Source organism: Camelus ferus, chromosome 8, assembly GCF_009834535.1.
Source record: "Camelus ferus isolate YT-003-E chromosome 8, BCGSAC_Cfer_1.0, whole genome shotgun sequence".
NCBI lineage: Eukaryota > Metazoa > Chordata > Mammalia > Artiodactyla > Camelidae > Camelus > Camelus ferus.
Window position 1 is genome coordinate 50,187,188 of NC_045703.1, and position 24,188 is coordinate 50,211,375.

Consider the following 24,188-nt stretch of genomic DNA (forward strand, 5'->3'; position numbering starts at 1 on the left):
CTTTGGTACCATGTGGTGGCAAATCAAGACTCTCCTAAATGATGCTTTGTATGCATGCAAACACACTCAAACACAACAGAATTTCCTGTGTGCAGCAGACACACATACACCCCACATAAAATTATTCCTTGGTCAAATAGGTCTACTAAGTTCCTTTCTTAGTGATTCATAACAACATATTAAATGCCCTTACAAGTCCTACGTTAAGACATCTTTCTAAGGAGATCTCAATTAGAATCACCCTTTTGCTGGCACACCCGTTAACATCTTTTAGAAGGAGTGACGTGTAGAGCACCAGTTTGGGAAGTATGATTTACAGTGTAAGTGGTAGAGCAGTGCACAGCAGAGCACGAGTGGGGAAGGTGCTTTACAGATGGAGGTGTCACCTGTGCAGGTGGCCTTGTTTGTGAGCACATGAGACATCCCCTGGGAAATACCCAAGATTTTGAAAAGGATACTTTGCGGGGGCCAAAGGTCCTGATTCCGTAAGTTAGAGCAATGACCAAGGTAATTTTAAGTTATAATAATAACTATACTTAGGTAAGTATGATTATGCTAAGTACAGCCCTCCTCCCAGGAATTCAGATTGTACTCTAATAATTGGTATAGATAGAAAGCACAGAATATTGCTTCACCCCTCCAGCAAAGTAACTTTCTTTTTCCAGGAAAACAAGGCTACCATGCAATATATCATGACATGTGGTTGAGCTGACAGCATTATTGAAGTCTCCAGACTAGCAGTCTACAAGTCTAAGCTTCCTCTTGTTACTAAAATAGCCTCCATAGTAACAAAAGAAAACCCACAGTCACGTATGGCTAACTCCCTACCTTTTAATTATTCATGTTAATACCTTGCATTTGTAGAGTTTATACTCTACAAATGCTAATCAGACCCAAGGATTACATGAATAATGAAAAGCTGCAAATAATTACCAAATCTGATTTTAAGCCATGTTTTCAACATATGCTCTCCCCAGAATCTTCCCCGAACACTGCCTCTACCCTATCCTCCATTTATAGTCTTCATCCTAAAAGAAATCTTAGTATAATCAGTTTTATCAAGAAAACCAAATTAACTTTTATATACTTTGCTTTTTCTCTGGCAACCTAATAGTAGTGATGCTGAAGAAAACCAGAAGGCTCAGGCCTGCAAACTAGAGGCACCGTTTGAAAAGGGGGAATCTGAAACCCAGCTGTAACACCCAGCCACTCTGTCAGTGGAGATGGTAACTGCCCTGCCTCCGGTTCTGCAGGGTTGGTGGTACCATCTGTTTCCTCCCCCAGTGACTTGGCATACCTGCCAAGGACAATGAGCTTTAAGCCAGATTACTGATGCAGTGGTTTCCCTGCCCTCCCTCACAGGGGAAGGAAAAAAAAACAAAAAACCCCCCAAACAATGCCAGTGTTCCCATTATTAAAAAAAAAAAAAAATTTTGTCCAATTTTGCTAATTAAAACCAAATTCCATTTCATACCTATCCAACTGGAAAAATAAAAGTGTCTTACTAAATCCAGTCTAAGTGAGGATATGGGGAAATGTGGACTCATATACTGTAGGTGGAACTATGCTGATAAAACTATTTTGGAAAGCAATTTGGCATGTGAAAATGCACATACCATTTCCAGGAACATACAGAAAGACTTGCATATGTGCCCAGGGAGAAGTTTATAAATGGTTACTGCAGCACGATTTGTAATAGCGGCAAGGCAAAAAACAAAACAAAACTAATCAACTCACCATCCACCAACTGAGGATCAGTACACTGCAGTTAAGTCACATTAAAGAATTAAACTGTGGTAAAATCACATTACAGAATTCTAGGCAGTAGTTAAAACAAACTATATTTTGATCACTTTGGACAACTCTTTCAAAACTTGAGGGGGACAGTACAAAGTAGCAAACAGTATAATTTATATAAATTCAAACACGCACAATATTATTTATAGATACATGTAGTACAAGTACAGAAACAGCGTGGAAGAGTGCATGTTACCTCCCTGAAGGGGAAAAGGGAGGGAGGGAACAGAAGACAAGACCATGGAAGGACACGCAGGAAACTGTAACACTGGCTATAACATTTTATTTATATTTCCCCAAATTATGTATTTTAATCTAAAATACTTAAATATTTTTAATGGTCTGGGACCTAGGTATATGGGTATTTATCATGTTAGTACTCTGCTTTTCATATTTTCTTAAAATAATGATTTAATGTGATAAATTATCACCCCCTTTTAAAGTCCAAAACAAATGACAAAATGTGGACTGAAAAAATTATGTAACCTTACAACAATGTGTAAGGTGAAATGCACTGGGTTACCAAGCCAGGAAGTAGTATCTTCCTGAGTGCTGTCTTAAGAACAATTCATTACAGTTTCAAACACACTTCAGTGTCCTCATTTTTGTGTGGCTCGTAATGCTGTGATCAAGGTAACTGTCAACGATAATGAGTTTCAATAAAAATATCTGCTCTAGCTGTACAGTCCCTAGGCACCTGAGATTATTTTCAAATTATAAAAAAAAGAAGAAAAATAATCTTAAATTATTTAATTAATTCTCAGAGAGCAGGTGCAACTTTGTTTTAATTGGTTTCAAGTCTCCCCAAATTTAGGAGTCTTAGCAGAAATGCTAGTTTCTCAGAAGTACTAAGATAAAGTCACCAATCTAAGAGAATTTTCCAAATAACATCCACTACCACACACAGGCTAGCTGTTAGTGCCAGGCACAGTTACAAGCATGTTTTACGTATTATCCCACTTAATCCTTAATGACCCTATGAGATGGGTGCCACTATTGTCCTGGGTTTTTTTTAGATGAAGCAAGTAGGCACAAATAGTAAGTCCCTTGCCTGAAGCAAACAGTTAGGAGGTGACAAAACCGGCTCCAGATTCCGAGTTATTAATCTTCTAACTTACTGCCTCCAAGAGACCATGACGACACTGCTCAGATGGGACTGGCTTCAATTTGATATTTACTTTGACATACAATCCCCAATTTTAAATTTTAGAGATACTTCCAGGACATTGAAACCTGACTTGCTCATTTTACCAGTCAGCTTATTTGGTTTTCACCAGGGACTACACTACCAAAGACCTGCCAGATCGCTGGAAATCTGAAGCATCACTGTGATCCTAAGACAGATTATCTTCATCAGCATCAGGGAAAGGAAGTTAATTTTTCTCCATCTTAACTGACTGCAGATCAAGCATTCTGAATTTTGGCACCAACATATTCTGCCAGCCTAATTGTCCTAAGCTCTGTACTACTCACCCAGTATCCTTGCTCTGGCTTTACATCACACAGGGATGCCTGCTCTGCTCCAGTCAATGTCCTGGAAGATGGTCAGTGTCACGTGGGTGGAAACAGATAATGCTAAATGCTAAGGCTTGTCCAGAAGGAACTATGGATCATATATAGCCCAGGACGGTTTTGTTATTTTTTCTATTTTAACTTTCACACTAAACATCACAATAGAAGTTTAAGGATCAAATATGCTGTATACATAGAATAAACAACTTCATGCTGCATAGCACAGGGAACTCTATTCGATATCTTGTGGTAGCTTATGGTGAAAAAGAATATGAAAAATGGATATATGTATTTTCCCATATGATTGAAGCATTATGTTGGAAGCCAGAAATTGATACAACATTGTAAACTGATTATACTTCAATAGAAGTTTGTATATATCTCAAATATGCTGGAGGAAAACTGAAACAGCCACCTATTCAGCCAAGAAATTTCCTATTACCTAGAGTCATTAAAGAGTCATAATCTTGGGGGAAAAAAATCAAATCTAGGGCCCTGGGAATGACTAAGTAGACCTCCACTGCAATGATGATGACAGTACTGTCGGAAGAAAGGAATTCAAGAAATATTAGAAGTCCTGAATTAAACTCTGCTTTTTAACACGTTACCTGCAATAGTATGACCTCATTCTTTAACCTTGTTCTTTCAAAGTAATAAGACACAGATCAGTAATTGTAGTAACTCGCTCATGAGACATCTGTAGTTGTAATGATCCACAAGAAATGACCAAGAAATCCTCAGATGGGGCCTGGAACATTCAGTTTGCTTTTCTCTTATGTATAATGTCTCACCAGAAAATTATGCAGCTGGCCACACAGCTTTGACACTCGGGATTTAGTTAAATCCAATGTGGGTGGCCAGTAGTCCTTTTAAATTATACCTTCTTTCTTCAAAATCATATCAAATGAAGAGAAGTTCCTCATTCTCCCCTTTTCTGTTGTTGAGTTTTAATCAGAATAGCACAGGATACATACATTTCTATTTATTCAAGAGAGCAAATTATGGCTTAGAGATTAATCCAGTACATTCTCAGCATTCACAGCAACGTGGCAGGAAATGCAGGGTGTTAAGAGTGAGAGACAGAGCAGACGAGACATGGGGTGAATACCAGAGCTGGATGTGATCTGACTAAAACAGCTGTCCAGCAGCAGTGAGGGCTCACCTGACAGCGAGAGAACAGAAAGTGGAGCAGACCCAGGCACTTTCACACAGCACTCGGCAGCTCTAAAGAAGATGAGGCCATGCAGGGAGACTCAGCGCCTGCCAGGAAGGCCCAGGCGTCGCTGCAAGTGCATCACTGAGATGGTTACCCATGGGTTCCAGGCTTGAAAAGAGGACAAGTGAGTCAGAAGGGTACTAACAACTAAGAACACAGAGGGTTCGGGAGCCTAGGGGTCCTACAGAAGAGGAAGAGTTTGGAAGGAAGGTGTGAGGCTGTGTGTCAGGCAGACGGATGAGCTCACACATCTGGAAAAACCCAGCATGTCTTGTAGCATGGGGCAGGCACAAAACCAGTGTTGGCCAAGCCTGAAGTTTGTGGGTGCCAAGGGGAATTTCTGAGTTTATGATGTTGTAGGTGGAGCAGTAACAGGTCCCAGCGTAGACTTACACTGCTGGCTGGCCGGCCGGCCACATGGAGCTGAGTGAAGGCCATGGAGCATCAGCGGAGATGTCCAGGTCCCTGCAACTTGGTGCAGTAGGGTAAAGATGATTTTGAAGTCACTTGGATTGTGAGAAAATGCTGTAAAGTTGACTGATGATTGGAAGCGTCGACCCAAGTGGCCAGTTTGGCATTCCACTCATAATTCATGCTCATGTTAATGTAATAGTAATCTAAACTACTGTATGGGTGAGGGCAAGCTATAGGATAATGAACACCACCATGTAACCATTAGGAAAAGGATTTACTGTAGTGTCAGAAGAATCTGTGGTAACAACCTCATAAAAAGCAAACAAACATGATCCTGAAGCAAGTCCAAGGTAAAAACCCAGATTGCTGAGGTTTTGAATCCAAACATCTCTGTTGCTACTTTTGCATCTTTACATGTTGCTGATGGAAAGGTCTGCACCAGGAACTGGTCTCTGGGATGTCTCCTGATCCACAAAGGAGCAGGAAGGAGTGGTAGACACTACTTGTCAAAGAGCTTGGGGAGGGTTCAAGTCAATGAGGATTTGTTTCTTATGTCATTTCCTCTTGGCTTGCAACTTATGCTTTTAGCCATGAGAGTGAATTTCAGTTGTTTCAAAGAAAGGTAAATGCTTTTAATACTTCAAACATGGCAATAATGAGGATACACCACAAGCTAAAATAAGTATTTCATAATGAGTTTTGGCAGTTCAAGGAAAGATGATGGTGGGCAGCACTTCTGGAATGGCTGAGTACTGGAATTTAGTCCAAGCAAGTCGTGGGAATATCGGCAGGCTCTCTGTCACAACTGTCACTCGTCCTAGCAGGAAGCTAACCACAGGCCATCCCTGTGTGAAGGCTAGTGGACAAATGTCTTTAATACAAAGTCACTGTCCTATCGCCAGGCAGGATGATGACTGACCTGTTGCATCTAGGCCTTTGCCACATTCAGAACAAAGTCCTGGACCGTGGAATGTTCTGAGGCCTGGACAGACAGCCGGTCCTCCCAGTTGTGCTCCTTTATTTTCTCTGGCTGGCAGGGCCAGTGTGTCAGTCTCTCATCCATCACGTACAGACCCGTTGGAACCCTCGACGACATACTAGGTCTTGTATTAGGGACACAGTGTGAATGAAACAGTCACACTCACCGCCCCTCTCAGTGCTGAGTCTAGCTGGGGAGACCGACGTTAAACAACTACTCAGTAAACGAACAATCTGCAATTTGGTTAGAGCGAGAAAGGCCACGTACCAGATGCTGTGAGAGCCTAGAATATGGGACCTCGCCTGATCTGGGATCAGTCTTAAGGAAATGACATTTAAACTGAAGGACAAGCAGGAGCTGACCAGGTATGGCGAAGTGGAAGACGGAGGAGAAGCGGCACCGGGTAGAGGGAAGGGCTCTGCCTCTGGGGACACAGACCCGCCCACATTCAGGTTTAATAACAGCAGTCGTCACATCCAACCCCAGGCTCTCACGGACGTTAACCACACTCCCCGCCAGCCGACCAGCGAGAGAGATGAGACCACCCCAGAGAAATAAGAGGAATGAAATAAAAGAAAATGACCATACTTAGAACAAGTCCTGGTGCTGAAAATAAGCACGTGGGGAAAGAAAAACAGCGCACATAGAGCTGGCTGCCCCAAATGTGAGTGCTCATAACCTAGATCTCTCGCAGACACCTGCCCACAAATCTAGGGCAGTTCCATCAAGCAATTCACACACACCCCCTCCACACATCAGAAGGAAAAATAAATAAAACTGCACATTTTAAGGAAAACAATTTCCTTTTGATTGGTTTCCAAGGCGGCAGAGGATCACTGCTGTTGAATGAGGGAACCAGAAGCTTTTCACGAATTCCTGAATGAGGAAATAAAAGGTACACTCCTCCCTTATTAATCACATTTGAAGTAAGAAGTAAGTGAGGTGATCTGACATAATGGTAATTTATTTCCTTCACTTCACATGATGAAATTACAGGGCATCTCGATGAGTAACCTCCCTGACATGCAGCACATCTGATCCACGTGAGTGGTCACAGGACAAGGGTCCAGTCACACGTGCCTGCTGTGGGGAAGGGACTATTAAGGCTTCAGGGAAGAGGCAGGCTTCCTGGAAATTTTTCACAAGTGAAATAAAAGGTGAGAGATTAGACTAGAGAAAATCTCTTCCTGATAAAGAAACTGGTGAGGGTGCCAGAAGAGACAAGCCTGATGGTCCTTCTGTTAGGCCTTTCCCCCCAGAGAACATGCTGGTAGAAGCGACCAGAAAGTGTAAGGGGGGGACGTATGATTACAAATGACCATTTTTGAAACTATCATTTAATGAGCCTCAATTATTCTGCAGAGACTGTCCTAAGTACTTATATGTTATCTCACCACTACCAGTAAATATAATTTTATTACTTTCACTTTACAGCTGAGAACCTGAGGCTTGGAAATAATGAGGTTAAGTAACAGTAACTTGCCTACTTTCACACTCAATTAAAACTGTGAAAATAATTTTCCTTGGTCTGTCCTCCTAAACTCCATTTTCATTTCACATCCCACATTGGGTCTAGGAATGGTAAATTCTTTGGAATCCAGACAGAACCTATTAGAATTCTCTCACTAACAAATCAATGCTGGGCATATAGCCTGAAAAAGAGGACTTGCATTTTACAGTCAGCAAAAATATTCAATAGTGCTCTGGGAACTATTTCAAACACCAAGTCTTATGTCCATCTGTGATACACTTTGAGCCTTTACATCTGAATGTGATGCATAACGGGGTACGACTTGCCTTCTGAAGTTGGCAAATCTAGAACATAAACCTAACACACAGAGGGTCCAGTCTGACATGAATGGGGCTCTTTCTAAATGCCTACAAAATCTGAGAAATAAGATGGACTCTCTCAAAATTACCTTTGCACTGTGAAGGTCAGTTTCTGCTAAAAATATGGTCAAGGTGCCTGCAAATCACCTGGAAAATTTTTGGTAGCAACAAATTAAAGTTGTTCCCTGAGACATGCTGATTGTAGTGGAAGTGGATACTCAAGTCAAACTTCTAGCAAATACAACATCTAAGATTTATTAGCTGGGAGATCCTCACCAAATACTTCTTTTCAGTTCCTATGGTTGGAGCAGTCAGTTAAATTTTAGCACCATTAATTAAAGCTCTTGAAACAGGCACCAAATTTTGAAGCCTTTTAGTCCTTGGATGCAGTGATATGTATGGTAATTGCTGTAACACAGAATGCCTGAAAGTCAGTTATTTACTCACAGATATTTACAGAGACCCCAATGAGTGCAAGCCATACATTAGATGTGATCCTTGTTCTGAATATCCTGTTTTCTTTTTTAATTTTTACATATTTAGAGTTTCTTTAACAAATACAAGTTATGCCAATCAGCTTGACTTTAAGATTTTCTCCTAATAGGGATCTTTGATATTCTTCTAAACTATACTTTAGCCCCACTAGTTGTAAAATTCTACAGCTAAATTCTTTTGCCTAGCTTTGAAATGGCACAAATAAGGACACCGAGAACAGACAGCGGTCCAAGTTTTACAGAACAAAAGAGGAAAAGAAACAGGGAAATGTCTGAGAATGCTTCTAGAGTGACATTCACACTCCTCCTTGAAAAGAAAAAGACTCATGACTTACAAAGAAGACATTACAGTTGCCAAATCACCACCTATCCAATAGGAATATAAGCAATAAATGGTAGATTGTATTTCATTCGGAAAACTTAACTGTCAGAAATTCTACCTTGACAGTGCACAAGCCAAAAGAGGAGTACTGCAAACTCCATAAATACACATTTTAACAAAATGGGGGGAGCGGGGGCGGAGAGGAGGAGAGAACAGTTTCTCAGAACTATTGTGTCCTGATTTCAAGGAGAAATTTCTTTACAATCTAACCTGCCATTAGCTAACAAAAGGGGCAGAAGGCATTAACCTAGATATTAACAAAGTAGTCAATTGATGCCACCTTGTAAACAAATATCTTCATTTATTTTTTCACCAAAGAAAATGATGAATAGTATGATGGAAAACAAAAGAGCAGAATCCCTGATACACTATTATATAAATGCAGTGTGGTGGAGAATAACACGATTAACTCATCAGATACATCCAAACACAGTACCCTTTCTTTCAAAGCAGTTACCTTGGAAGGACAATTCTAATACTACTAACATTTCTTAGAATTCCTATGTTAGTAAGATCTTTAGAGCCTGTGGAAATTAGTTTTGAATATTAAGTTTACCTTCATTCAATAGCTTTCCCTGCACTCTGCAAAGTGTTTACAAAGAGGACTAGTCCTGGCCCTTTAGAAGCTTAGTCTATAGAAGAGCATGGATTATATGCATCATTTCACAACACTAATCAGCCCTTCCCCTGATTCCAGTTTATATACCTGCATTATTTGTATATGCTTGTCTCCCTCCACTAGACAGGTAAACACTTCTGACAGCAGACACCACGTCAATTATCTTTGTATCACTTCCACAATGCCCAGCAGATTAATCTGCACAGAGTGAGCATTTAACAAACACTGGTTTAGGGAGAAAATGTCTTATTACTTAATAATCACACTCAGCTTAGCAAAATTTACCATAAGACAGGCTGGCCTTGAAACCCATCCAAGGGCATTTAGTCATTGCAGTACCTAAACAATCTCTCCTAAGCAAGTCATATGGTCAGCATTACACTGAGGCTCAGGTCCTGAGGCATAAGAGCAACAGCACAAGCCCAGCTCACTCCTAATTACTATCTAAATGTTAAACATCAATAATAGCAAGGCATGTAAAACCTTCACATTCCTGTTGATTACACGGGGCAGAAATCTCTCTTTTAAGGAGTGATCCAATCTACCAGCTAACAAATCTACTGTCTCACCCCAGCAGGTAATTTTGAAGCCACCATCGAGAATCCAGATGGTAATCGATACGTTTATCCCCACTGAGTTCATTATGATGGTTACTCAACAATAGAGTATCTGGAAAGATGCTACTTGTCATAAACCCAGGGTAATCCTGGACAGAAGCATTTAGCTTATTGAATTTAGAGAGCAAGCTTCTCTATTCCTGGTAGTGAAAGAACAAAAATACTAACCATGAAAATAACGTTGGGACATGACTGGCTGATCAGACCAGGGAGTAAGCAGAGAAAAACAAAGTTTTTGATTGTTTAATAGTTAGACATAAAAGATAACTTGTATGTCATCCTGCTATGATGCTTTGGAAATAACTTAGAAAATAGGAGTCCACTAAAAGTTGCAAAAAATGGTATAAGCAACTAGTGACTGATAAGAAAAATACACAGAGCAGGCTATAGCATTTAAGTGGAAAAGGAAAAGTGAAACTGTCTCTAAACCCAGGTTAATGTGCTCTTTTGCAGAACATGGAGCACGCTGTCTGCTCCATGATGCCCTTAATAACCGCATTCATTTCAAGACCCGACCACGTCTGGCACCAGGAAGCAATTAAGGATGGACAAAGCAGAGAGGACACAAATTCACAAAGTCACAGTTCTATAGACTAGAACTGTGCTGTCCAATAAAGTAGCCACTAGCCACATGTGGCTATATTGAAATTTAAATTAACTAAAATTAATTTTAAAAATCAGTTTGCCAGTGGTAATAGCCATTATTTCTGGTGCTCCTAGTCACATGTGGCTAGTTGTTACATTGGACAGAGCAGACAGAATATTTACATCATTGTTCGATTGATGGACAGAGCTAGACTTGAAAGTGAAAATTCCTATTGCTCAGATAGACCTGATGAGAAATTCAGAAAATCAATAGTCTTATCCATCCAGAATCACTAGAGATACCCAAGGTGGTTTATCTGCTTGTGTTATTGAATGTGTTCATAAATTAGAGACATGTGGGGATAAGTCTGGCTATCCTTATTAGCACAGGATTTTTGTCTCCTATTCTTTCTCTCTGCACACTCCCACCCCTAAACACACCTTGGTGTGGGGAAAGGTAGAAAAAGAAAAATGGTAGGGGATCAGAAACTCCTTGATTTAAGTCTCTCTAATCCATGGAGTTGCATAAAGTGCCTTTTGGCAATTCTTAGAAGCACCTAATTCCCCCAGCCCTCTTCCCTTTAAATAAAATGCTAGAGGCAAAACTGAAAACAAAACAAACCAAAACAAACAGGAGAAAGACAGAAAGAGGAATTCAATAAAATACTAAAGACAAAATGGATGGCTATTTTAAATTACTGTTCAGGACACCCAAGGAAAAAGTGCCACAAATCAAAAACATTTCCAAAAACACACTGGCTACAATTCAACAAATCCAAATTAATTTTCAAAAGTTACCAGCTCCTAGGAAGCCAAATGATTCACTACTAGCAATTTAAAGTACTGCGTTTTCATCAAGAGGACACTGATTCAAGATCTAATTCATGGGCAAATAAAAGTCGCCTGCCAGTCACAGTGTCATCAGATTCCTGAGGTCAGTTGGTTCTCAGATAGAAGCCATGTCTGACAGTAAAATAAAATCAACTATAGTAATAAGACTTCTTCTTAGAACTTCCCAGTATACAGCCTTTTAAAAATGAAGTAAAAATATACTTTTGAATATAAACTAGACAGTTTCAATTATATTTAATAAAAGCAAACAGATTCATTCCAGAACCAAGAGAAAGACAGCCAGTAGTCTTCAGACATCGGATTCTATTTAAACACCCATTCTATCATTGCTCAAATATTTGCTTGCTCCTTTGCCATGCTATTGCTCTCTGTCACACAGAGGAAAATTTGCTCTCTCAGTGATAGAACAATTGAATGCAAGCTAAAATGCAATCTGCACATCAGAAACAACAAAACTGATAACCTATCAGCTTAAGAACAGCTCATATTGGGAAGGTGGCTACAAGAATTAGGATACTGGAAAACTTAAAATGCAAGCCTTAAAGTCCCTCAAAAATGCATGATGTTGCTGTCTGATAATTGCAGCCCCGGGAGGGTGGCCATGAGACAACGCTAAAGATGATGCAGTGTACAGGGACTTGAGAAGCCGGGCGAGCTGCTGCTCCACTTCATCCTTATGAAAGGACAGCACCAGAATCAGTTCTCTCCTTTCTGTATCCAGCACAGTTCAACCTCTCACAGGTGTAGCAGAGTTATCATCAGTAGTTAGACAAGCTCACGGACCCCTCCCTGTTCCCAGCTTTGCCCCCTACAGTCAAGCTTAGTGTTTGTTTTCCTCCTCTCTCAGCATTTCAGAATAGAGAAGGAAGTAACGTCCTGACCCTCTGCCCATGGAAAGGCTGCACTCTCAGGTCACTTTCTCCATCTCATCCATTTTGAGGAGGAACTTGCCTCCTTAAACAGAAATCGCCTGATGTACCTATGGAAGGTGGGGAGATGTTCATTTAAACCTGATAACTCATTCCCTCCTCCTGATGAAGACAGTCACTGGTAACTGTCTAAGTGAGCGTGTGCGAAAATTAAAGCGCTCTAGGCCAAGAAAACAGCTTGGCTCAAAAAGGCAGCTGATCTCAAACCTACCAAATCTGCAAAATCTGTTCCCCATTTCATGCATACACAGCCCTACAGTGTGTAAATACCACTAGCAAACTGTGCCAGGAGGTCACAAGCCCGCCACACAGTGTGCACCCCGAGCACCGTTGGTAAAATGTGCTAGAGGCAGTGTGGGAAACGGGGGCTGGCTCCGGCTCGGACCAAAGGGTAGGGCTTATGCATACCTTTCGGTCTTCTGGAATTTCCATTCTTTTGCTGTTCATCTTCCTCATTAATGGTGAATAAACCAAGGGGGACTGGCCTTGCATTGGTCTTCTTCAGTCTCTCTTGTCGGAGAGCTGTAGCTGATCCAGGCATACTGCTGCTGCTTGCTTTTTAATTATTATTATATTAAAAATATATGCTTATATAATTGCAGCTCCCAGGAAGCTGCTAGTTTCTAAGCTGCCGGTTCATTTGAGCACTTGTAATAGATCCCCTATGGGTAAACAGTGTGCAAACAGCTGACAGATACTACCAGCCTCTTGGCAACTGAGGCCCTGCAGTTCCCCCTCACCTAGCAGCACCCCCTCCCCTGCAAGCCCCCTCCCACTTACTCCTCACAGGCACGTGTGCTGGCTCAAGCTCTTGGGCTCCCATGCGCACACACGCGCGCACACACACACGCTCTCTCCTTCCAGAAATGCCCTATGAATGGCACGCAGGGTCAGATGCTTCCCTCCACTGCCTAACCTGCTCAATTAGATCCCAGCTTCTCCTTCCTGATGCGGCACCTTTCCCCAGTCTTCTTCCTGCTGCCGCACAGTAAAATATTCAGCCCACAGCTCGGAGGGGAAAATAGGATATGCTGCCGGTCCGTTGACAGTTGCCCTGACAACCCTGACATATCCTAATCAAGGAGGGCTGGGAGCAGCTCCATCTCCCCGGTGGAGAAGCAGCAGCCAGTCTGCCGGGATGCTGGTCCTGGGAACTTGCCAGCAGAGTGTTACAGTGGGAGGCGAGGCAGCCCATCCCCTGGGCAGCTCCCTCTTGCTTTCAGTGGCAGGAGCAGCAGGATGGGAGGAGAAACGTAGTTTTGCTTGCACAGGCAGCAGCGGATTCCCCAGTAGGAAGAAAGGGGCTCAAGGCTGGAAGGCTTTTTCTTCTTCTGGGGGCCAGGTTTTCCATTGTAACAATGTTTGGGAGTCCCTGGAGGAAGGCACGGCCGGTACCCTACAGCTCACTTCACACTCAGTAACACATCCAGTTTTCCTGACATCCTTACAACCCCAGAATCTGTAGAAATGCAGGCTTAGCAGCACCTGTCACAAGGACCAGCATGGCCACGCACCTGAGACCCTCAAGTGAAGACAGGCAGAGGGAGGACTGTGCCTGTTCTCACAGAAAACCACAATTTGGACAAAAAGGCACAAGTGAGACACTACGATTCTCCAATGGGAAAAAAGCTGCCTTGATTATATCCAGCAAACTCCAATTCCCACCACTCTGGACAATTCACTACCAGCAGTGCTGAGCAATTCTCAACACTTGACCCAATTTTAGTTCTTCTTTGGACTGTTTTCTCCAAAGCACACAATCATGTGATTATTGTTTTCTCCTGAAATAAGCTTTCTCACTTTAAGACTTTGTTTCTAGGCTGCCTGAAATTTATGCTGTGTGCCAAAAAAAATATTAAAGATACAATAAATGACATTTTAAAATGTCAACCTCCAAATTAAGAAAATAATCTTTGTACTTTTTGTTTTTGCCTTTTAATCAAATTCAAGTCTGCTTAAAAGTCCAAAGCAATCCTCCCACCCCAGACCACTCTGTTTCTTCAGTCCTTACACTTACTTATCCAAGAGGGGACCCAGGGACTCCAAGGCAAGGAGAATATCCTCTCTAAATCCTTTGCATGGCAGAGTAACTTAAGACAACTCACTAACCTCTTGGTGCCTCAGTTTTCTCTGTAAAATTGGGTCTATGACATCATTTATCGGGATTAGGGGTGAGGATTAAATGAGTGTGGCAGTAGCGGTAAGCAGTGCTTAGTAAATACCAGCTGCTTTGATTATAATACATTGTTGTAACTAGTCCATTTTTGTTTTGTAATTTTCAAGATGTTTCCAGTTCAACTGTCAACTCCATCAAGGAACACTTCTGTTTTTTATCTACTCATTACCCAGCTCAATGCTGGAAGTGTCCTAAATGTTTAGCAAATCATGCTGGAAAAAAAAAGGTAAATCTTAGAAATCTTTTCCTCCATAGCCTAGGGAATTTAGTAAGTTACTGCGTTTAGATTTGTGGCTTTGAGACATGTAGGACATTTCAGATATGGAGTTTATTTACTAAAATCATGTTAGCATGTGACATAGGCATTTGGAACAAAGGAATGGAAACATGTGAATTAGTATTATTTTACATGCAAGGAAGCTGAGTCAAATGTGAGTTGGCAGCAAGTTTACAATGAAAGCTCGGATTCCCTTCTTCCTACTACTGTGCTTCTCCTACGGCAGATACTTGGCATACAGGGTTTAGAATACCAGAGTCCACTTCTCCAACTTCTATGGAGCTGGCAAGACATGGAGAGAAAAGGAGAGGAAGGATCTGTGTCTTGAAATAACAGCGGATACAAATTGGTCAATGTACTTCCATTATTTTCTGTAATTGGTAAATTTTTTCTGAACTAAAGAATTATTTCCTATCTATTGATCATCTGATTAAAGAAAAATAAATATCACAAACATCTGTGAAAATATTTTCCAATCTAGTTTCTTCTACTTTCAGAGAATCAAGCTAGTATTTACAAAAGCAACACACACACACACACACACACACACACAGAGTATAGCTGAAACTACCTTTTAGCAGAGAAAATGAAAATCAATGTCTTGGGCAAATGACAGATTTCATTCAGAAATATTCCTCATCCAGATAAAACTAACAACTTCGATCATCTCCACTGAGTTTAATAAAAGTATTACTAAAATAAACAAAGCTAAAGAAAAAGAGAACTTTTCCTCCACTTTTCAAATAAAAAAGTGAAGTGACAATATTTATGAGGTGTCCTAGGAGGACAACGAAAAACCTTTCCAAGAGTGGCTTTTGAAAAGCAAAGTACACCCTCAAATTCAAATGACCTCTGCAGTAGCTGTCCAGTCCACTGCTTTCAAGGATGGCCTCAATTATTTTATGAAACAGCAAAACAAACGCTAGCTAGCATTTAACTTGTCCAGACAAGATTACGAATTTCAGGAAGGAGTCCTGCTTGAGGTCTGTGGCTTGCGCTCAAGGCACCCAGCAGAATGAAGGTTCTGGGAAGCGAGGTCACAGGACAGCCTCTGTGGGACACAGAGGACCGGCACTGAGCCCACCCACAGTAGGTGATCAATGATTTTCCTCTTCTGTTAACTTCAGTCGGCTATCCCTCATGGACAAAGATGGGATTTTTCATGCTCCAGTCTGAGGGGTCTCCTGGAGAACTCTGATTCGTATCAAAATGTGAAAACCACCAAAATGGTTGCTCTGTTTTAAAAAGAATGCACATGATACTTAAAACCATTTATTGGGGTTAGTGAGAGCTTACCAAAGGAGGTCAGAAGTCACTACCATCATGCAACCCATGAGGCAGAGTGGGGTCGAGGAGAGGAACACACTCAGCTTCATGTCCTACACTGTGCCATGGGCATTAGATATGTTGTCTTTGTTGGTTACAACAGCCCTGAGAGAGAGGCGTTATCACCTGACAGATCAGGAAACTGAGGCTCAGAGAGGTTCAAGTCTCATAGCTAGTTAAATCACTGAGTCAGGATCGCACCCAGGCCATTCTCTCTAAAGCCAAGATGCTTTCATCCTGCTGACCCATAAATCCTGACTCCAACACCAACTAGCTGCATCTCAGTCACAGCCGCGACCAGTCACAGGGAAGCAAACAGCTCAAGATCAAATAATCATAATAAAGGATTTTTTCCCACAAAGTACACACTTTTTATGTCATTAAGACATATAAATACATTTGAGATTAGTTTCCTAAAGGCTCAAACCCAACCTTTAATGGGAACAATCGTTAAGTCATATAATTCCGGAACACTGTGGCTTGACCCCTGTAGGCACAGAGCTTGGGGCTATTGTCTTCTCCTTGTTACACTCTGACCCAAAATAAAAGCAAATGTGGAAAGGGACACAGTGAGACCTTAAATCTAAATATCCCCAGAAGTAAAAGGAATACAATTCTGAACTCCTTTACTATTCCCCAGCACTAATAAGTGTTTTCAATCCAGTGTGGCACAACCGTCCTCACGTGTCGCCTGCAGATACCCAAGCCTAATTCAGTTCCCATGGGAACTGGGCCATGTAGACTTCCACAAGTCAATTAGGTTTTGCAATTGTTTTGCTCGAATTGTTAAAATAGTAAATGATGCAGAAATGGAGACTTTGAACAAACTTGAGAGAAATGAGACACTGCCTAGTGCAAAAGGGTAGATTTTAGACTAGACTGGCTTTTGTACAGAGAAAAGTTTCCAGAATGACCATAAAATGTACTTGCAATCATAGGTGGAAAATGGTACCACTCATCCAAACAGGCCAACAGGCCCCTGAGCAACTGCTGTTCCCACCCCACCCCCATCCCTTTAGTACATAATGGATTTATGTCCATTTGTCATTCTACCCTGGCTGCCCAGCACCTCTGGCCTTGCTCCAACCCATGAACATGAAACAGACTTGCTGATCTGCAGGAAAGTCAGCTCGTGACTCGGGCCTAGCTGCCACGATGTTATGTAAAAGACTAAACACATGCAGACACAGGCATACACATATACCTTCAGGCTTCTGTTCACATTTATGCTCCCTAAGCTTTTATTCTGTGACGTAAAATTGGAAAATAGCATAGCCCCTGAGTGAGTCTAAGAATATCCTCTTGCAAAGAGAAATCTCCTTAACCAGTGAGAAAGTATACCTGGATTTTCCTTTTTAAAAGCCCAGTGAGCTTTACAAAAACGTTACTGAAATGGGAAAGAGCCCGATTTGTACTCACCAAGGACTGTAGCTGAAAACAAAAATTATTACTGCTGGGTTGAATGGCTGGTCACTGGTAAGTTAAAGGTCTATATAACGTAAGTCAGTTATTTTCAGCGGGGCCCACGAGGGCCAAAGTGCTTTTCCACATTTCTATATTAGAGGAGATGATTAATCCATCAAAACTGCTGGACTTCAGTAATCTTTTAAATACTCAATCCACCTCCCCAAAGAAAGCTACAATGTACTACTAGCAGGAGTTTTAGAAATGCACATTTTAATGTAATTAAAAAAAAAAAACTCACATGGTTTGAAAAGGACAAAGTCAGCACAAGTTGACGTAAAATCAAACAGCCCCTGGGGAACAAAGGGTCCCCGCTGGTCCTCTGCCATCCCCATTCTTGAAGTCAAAGGGCTCCCTTATAGTTTCCTAGAATGATGCCACTTCCAGGAGGCTTCTGTGGCAATAAAGGCACAACACTCTGCCACCCTGCAGCCTTACGCAGAGCTTCTAACAGCTGTTGGACAAAGAAACACTGCGCAAAGGCAGACTGACCCTGTGAAAGGAAAATAAAGGAGCAGGTTTGCTTTGATCTTCTTTACCACCTTTTGTTAATAGGCATGTGAGAAAAATAGTAAATACTACCCTGGTAGCCCTGGGCCACCAACCAAGAAGTACTAAGTCCCTGCCGTGCCTTTTATAACATTTCTATAAATCTCTGCTGCGTGGTGAACACTTCATGGTGTGAGCAGAGTCCACCTTCCCACATCTGCTCTGCCACAGACAAATTTAAAACCCTGATGGTTCATTTACCTGAATATTAGATGGGGATACTAAGTTTTCTTTGAAACCCTTTCCTAAGCATTAGGTATCACTAGCTAAGCTGCAAATATGATAAAACGCCACATGAAACTCTAACCCAGCAGCACGTGCTAGAATGCCTTTAGGCCCTCTTGTTCATAATTCTCAGTGATAATACTTTATTAAGGTACATTACATGGACTTCTGAATTCCTCGACAAAAGTTAAAATGTGCATAAAAAGTCTTCCCACCATTACTAGGTTAAACATCCAATCTTACAGATTCAAAATGAGGTGAAGAAATCAGTCACTGGATTCAACAGAAGAATCAGACAGATGCCGAAGGGAGTGTTTCTAAAAGTTAGCTAATCCATCACTGCTGTGAGCAGTTAGAAGTCTAATTTTTGAGCCACATCATTAGAAAGATAAGAAAACTAAGAAACTGGTTCCTTGCCTTGCTTCAGGAGTGGTAAACTGTCAAGGATGCAAGACGAGGTGGTGGTGGGTAATGTCAGAGGGCAGGCAGCAGCCAGATCACACAATGTTCTCCCGCCAACACAAAAGCAAGGGAGCCACTGAGAGGGGCTGATGACTAAACGTGTGATCCAGACAGGCCAGTCTGACCGCTGCTCTTGGATGGGTTGGAAGAGAGAAGGAGTGAGATTTAAAAACTAGTTACATAACAGCTTTGTCCAGGTGGAGAAAACGGATCTCAAGGGGCGGCTGGAGGGGTAGAAAACAAAGACAGGAATATGAGAATCACTTATTTACTCATGTTTGTTTTTTAAACCGCCATCCCTGGCATGTGGAAGACTTATTTTAGGGGAGTGAGCATGGATACTAAGCCCCTGCAGTAGTCCAGGTGAAAGCTGAAGTGGGCAGTGGGAAGGAAAGGTGGTTAATGTTTTTACGAAGGATTCAGATGAGAACAAGGGCTTTATATGTGAAGATAAAACAAAGCTGACAGACGGATAGAATCAGGACCAAAATTATCTTGACAGATCAAAATAACGGACTGTAGCTAAAAAGATTCAGTAGTGATAAATATGAACACCTGTTCTTTTCTTTAAAAAAGCACAACTGCCTGGGTACAAAACGAAGACCAACCCCAGCTTCAGCAGATGCAAGGAAGTGGGGTGCTCAGACAGTAAGCTCACTACACTTCAGTGTGATGAGGCAGTAAAAATCCTGAAAGCATCATGGGCGGTATCGATAGATGGCCAGCATGCTGACTCAGAGGAAGAAGTCCTTTATTTTCTGGTCCTCAGATCACATGATCTGAGCTAGATGTTTCAAACAGGATGATAAATTAGAACACATTCAGAAGACAGCAACCTAGGACTTATCATAAAGATTCTTGGCCATAACACAAGAGGATCATTTGAAAGAAAGTACATGTTCTCTGAAGAAAGTAAGACTCTGGAGGAATAAAATAACTGAATTAAGGTTAATTTTTAGTATAGTTCGAGAAGATAGACTGAGGTCAGGTGATTGGAAGTTACTGGAATGTAATGAGAGTCATGCTCTCCATCACTGAGGATGGCTGTGCACAAACACTGATCTGGGATGATGTGTTGGATTCACACATTGTGCACAGGCTGGATTTTTAGATTCCAGAGTCTCTTCTGATCCTGTGATTCCATGACCTGACAAAAATGGAAACGCATGTTATATCCCAGGGGAAGACAGTCAGGTCGAGGGAAAAAGCCTGAGACTCAGACAGCCCTCTTCCTCACTGTCACCGTATCTCCACGTTTACTTATACTTCACACGACTTCATTTTGTAGGCGGCTCTGCAGCTGTATTGTTTTACTCATTCAACTGATGCCCCCCAGAGGTTTTAGACTTAATGCTAAATGAAAACAGTGGAAGCCTCACTCAGTGGGTGTTCTGGCGGGAAGAGGACCATGCTTTGATTTCTGCACCTGCAGCTTACAGACTTCCCTCCTCTCTCACCTGCCCACAACTTGGTGAAAACCTACTATGGGAAAAACTCTGAGGAAGTGGGGATAAAGATGAATAAAACATAGATTTCCTCTTAGTGGCATAATTTATTATGGATGGGTCACCATGGCTAAGTGACTTGAGAGATGAGATCCAAAGGTTTGTGAGTGAAAAGCAATACTTAAAGAATAGTAAACCAATTCAGCTTACTAGTTTATGGGCATTTTAAGGAGAATGACAGTCCTAAGTCTTTAGGGCATCCAAGAATTGGACGGGTCACAAATGTGTTTAAGACTGCATTGAGACTTTCCCCTAATCCTGTCCTTTGCTACTTTGCTGTTGTTCCCAATTTTTTCTCCTAAAAATCTCTAAAGTTAAAACTGACATCAATTAAGTTTTTTTTTTCAATTTAGAAAGGTTTAATACCCTGTTTTTACCTTAATAGATTAAAATTTTATCTCTAAAGTAATCTAAATGTTTTGCATAATTCTGCAGGGAACTCCTGGTTTTCTTTCTGAGGGTCAGTGTACCAGTCAGGGTTCTCCAGAGACACAGGACTAACAGTATTTTTGGTTCTATGTTCCTGGAGAAAAATATAATACACACATTTTATATACATGAAGAGATTTATTTCAAGGAAAAATAGCTGCTGTGATTGTGGAGGCTGGCAAGCCCAACACTGTACAGAAGGCCAGCCGGCTGAAAACTCAGGCTTGATTTCTATGTTACAGCCCCGAGGCAAAACTCCCCTTTTCTGGGAAATCTCAGTTTTTGCCCTTAAGGCCTTCAGTGATTGGATGAGGCTCCCTAGGTTATCCAGGGTAATCTCCCTTACTTAAAGTCAACGGATTGTAACTGTTAACCATATCTGCAAATTCCTTCACAGCAACATACAGTCTAGTCTTTGATGGAACAACTGGGCACTGTAGCCTAGCCAGGCTGCCGTATAAAATTAAACCATCTTGGTCAGTGACCCCAGAGAGATTAAGACACTCTATTCCCACATAGAAATCAACACGTTGCAAAGGAAAGCATGATAGTCAAAGGTCTATGTGGCAAGGGTCATAACCTTCACTGCACAGGCTGGATACTATTGACTCAAATCATTTCCCAATATTGCAATGTTCTATTTAAAATAATATTCATGAACTGGGACCAGGACATCTCAGAGTAGACCTATCCAATTCCCCTTTATTTTCACTAATGATCACCCACTGAGAATCCAATACAGGTTAGCTTCGAAGCATCAAATAAATCCTTTTTATTATTATAAGAACTAAGCAGTCTATCTCCACATGAAATCATCTGGAAAGTACAGGTATGAAGGCTAAAAAAGAAATCCTTCCCACCGTTTTGATTAGAAGAAACTACAGTATCTAGATATGTGGATGGGGTTGTGTGGTATAAAACACGTTTTTCATGAGAAGATAAAGTGTGCATGGAGGCTTGAGGTACTGAACTTTACAAGAGTTATCGGCTTATTTGTTAAGTAGAGCCAACCCAGACAAAACAAAATTGTGTAATTCTTTGGCACAGTTCTGAAATCAACCTAGAGGAAGGAAGTGACTAACAGCAACACTGAAGTATATAATCATGGTGGGTGAGTTTGAGGTTTGGTCATTTTCATTCAGTGAAGGCCCACACTGAAAAGGATTTGCACATTCACTGTAATTGTTAGCAACCAACTGGAACACTAAGAGCGCTATTCTAAATTATACAGGTAAGAAGTAGGCCTGGCGGCTTTTAAAATTTGCAGCTGCTAATCAAAAAATTTCCCTAACGCATCAATTATTGCTTTTTAAAAAAGATATGAAGCATTAATTTCCAAGTAGATACTACCAGCAACCCAGTACGTTTTTTGATAAATACAGCTTTAGGCTTGCCGGACTTAGAGCCACTGAGATTTTAGGGGGCTCTTATACAGAAAGAAACATCTCAGAAGGATGAACACATTGACTTAAGGCACACTTAAGGCACCCCAAACCTCGTCTCCAAAACCTTTTACCTTTCATATATGTGTTCTAAGCCCTTGCTTTGAAACTCATGCAAATAGACAGGCTACTGAGGAAGGATTACAAAGCCGAAGGAGACTTGGCAAACTTCCTAAAATACCACACATGGACCATTCCTCCTTTTATCGTAAGGGCACTGAAATCTTTGATGTGTTTAAAAAACAAACAAAGGTTAGTCCAGACACATGTAATACAGAAGTGAAGGAATCAAAGTCATAATAAAAAATCTCTCCTCTCCTCAATTTTTTTTTTTGCTGGAGATGGTAGTATCTGGTTTCCGCATAGAGGAAGAGACCTGCCCTAAAACCCCTAAAACAAGAAGCACCCATGTCCCTTTAGAGCTCAGAGCCGGAGTTCAGGCAGCTCACTGAGAAAAGACCTTGTTCTTGCTATCTGTTTACAAACAGAAAGAGGGCAGTTTACGTAAGCAAAGCTGCTTAGTTTTAAAAATAATTGCAATACTGCAAATTGTTCCACGAACGTGTTTCCGGATAGGTACATCAATAACAGAAAACAACAATGTGCTCTGTAAAGCAACAAGTCACCGCACAATTCACAGCTAAGTTTGGAACACCCATTTCACAGGTGCACAAGTGTCGAAATGCCACATGCCAAGTCCTATTTCTGAACCGGTGGCCAGATTTAGAATAGCCTTTTTCTCCTTCCTTCTGACATTCCGTGCTCCTCCTCTCTCCCAGAACTTTCTTGAACAAGTCCTTGACCGCTTTCGCAACGGCACATGGTTCTAATCAAGTATCAGGTTTCGATTTGTGTTGCACAAGTTGGTGGGTGTTGGGGACCATTTTCTTTCTCTAGGCTCAGCTAGCAGCAGGAAAGTGTCAAACCTGATCGGTTTGTAAATAAATGTAATGGTGTTCTCAAAGCTGATTACTTTAGGAACTACTGGACCATCAAGGATTCAATTACAAATGCCAAACTGCTCTTCTTTCCTGTGAGGTTTCATTGGATTATAACATTATGGGGTTTTTCTATCCAAAGGCATTTGCCCTCTCACAGCTCTCCTGGACTAAAAATAGCTCCATCCCCTTTTCTCAGTTTATTGTAATGCTTTCTTTCACTGTTAGAGCCATTTGCTCTACTAGTATGTTACTTCCTGTCACTCTGCCTGGGACTTATGCAAAGTCACTGTACAAAGCAGAAGTATTTACCTTTTCATGTACACCACAAGGGCATCCTCAGAGATGGTAGGAGAGAAGAAGCCACTGTTGCAGAATAAATTTCTGGGTTTATTCCAGTGTTAAGTATATTAGTATATAATACTGTTATTTTCAATATTAATTTATTTTTCACTGAGGAATGATACAAATTTTAATATTTTAAGAGTGGCATAAAGCCTAATTCAATCAATTACCACTGTATCTACTATACAAAGACAATCGAAGACATCTGAAGCCCGGACCCACTTGAGGAAGTGACATTTTAAGATTTACTAAGTTACTAAATTTTAAAGATACAAACATCTAAATTACAAGGTGAACAAGGTATTTTCTTAGGGAGAAATGTCCATCCGCCTGTGTGTGTCTCTCTCTCATACACACACTCTAAATACAGGCTAGGCCTTGTACATGAGCCCTCTGCAATTTAAGAAAGTCTCTTATAAAATTTAACAAATAAGAAACTTTGACAAATAAGAAAGATAGCGTACTGATATTTTCTATTTGACACATACACTTTGAGGAACCCCAAACTTTCTCATGAAAGCTTGTGGAAGGCCAGTTGTATATGCTTCCTCTATTTTCCTCATAGAGAAACATATTGAAGAAACATAATGAAGTGATGGTGATTTGTTAAAGAAATAATAGACCTGGGAAGTCCACCTTTGTGGTTTAAAAAGACTAGAAGCCCATCTTTATGATTTAAAGTGCAGTAACTCTGTAGCAATAATATTTTAAGAAAATTTAAAATTTACACCTGTAATAGAGTATTAAAAAAACACTTTTGAATACCATAAAAATGAAACACAAATAGCCAAGAAGGGCTGGCATGGGTGTCCAACTCAGTCACA

The 24,188-nt window shown here is 41.1% G+C and overlaps 1 protein-coding gene across 1 annotated transcript in view; it reads right to left on the reverse strand.

Annotated features, from left to right (window-relative positions):
• MAP7 (microtubule associated protein 7) overlaps positions 1 to 12,795 on the reverse strand; it is a 133,609-nt gene extending 120,814 nt beyond the window's left edge. Inside the window, 1 exon segment of the mRNA XM_006188479.3 lies at positions 12,635 to 12,795. Within this exon segment, the coding sequence (XP_006188541.1) occupies positions 12,635 to 12,767 (133 nt within the window). The 5' untranslated portion in view covers positions 12,768 to 12,795.
• Between the last annotated feature and the right edge of the window lie 11,393 nt (positions 12,796 to 24,188).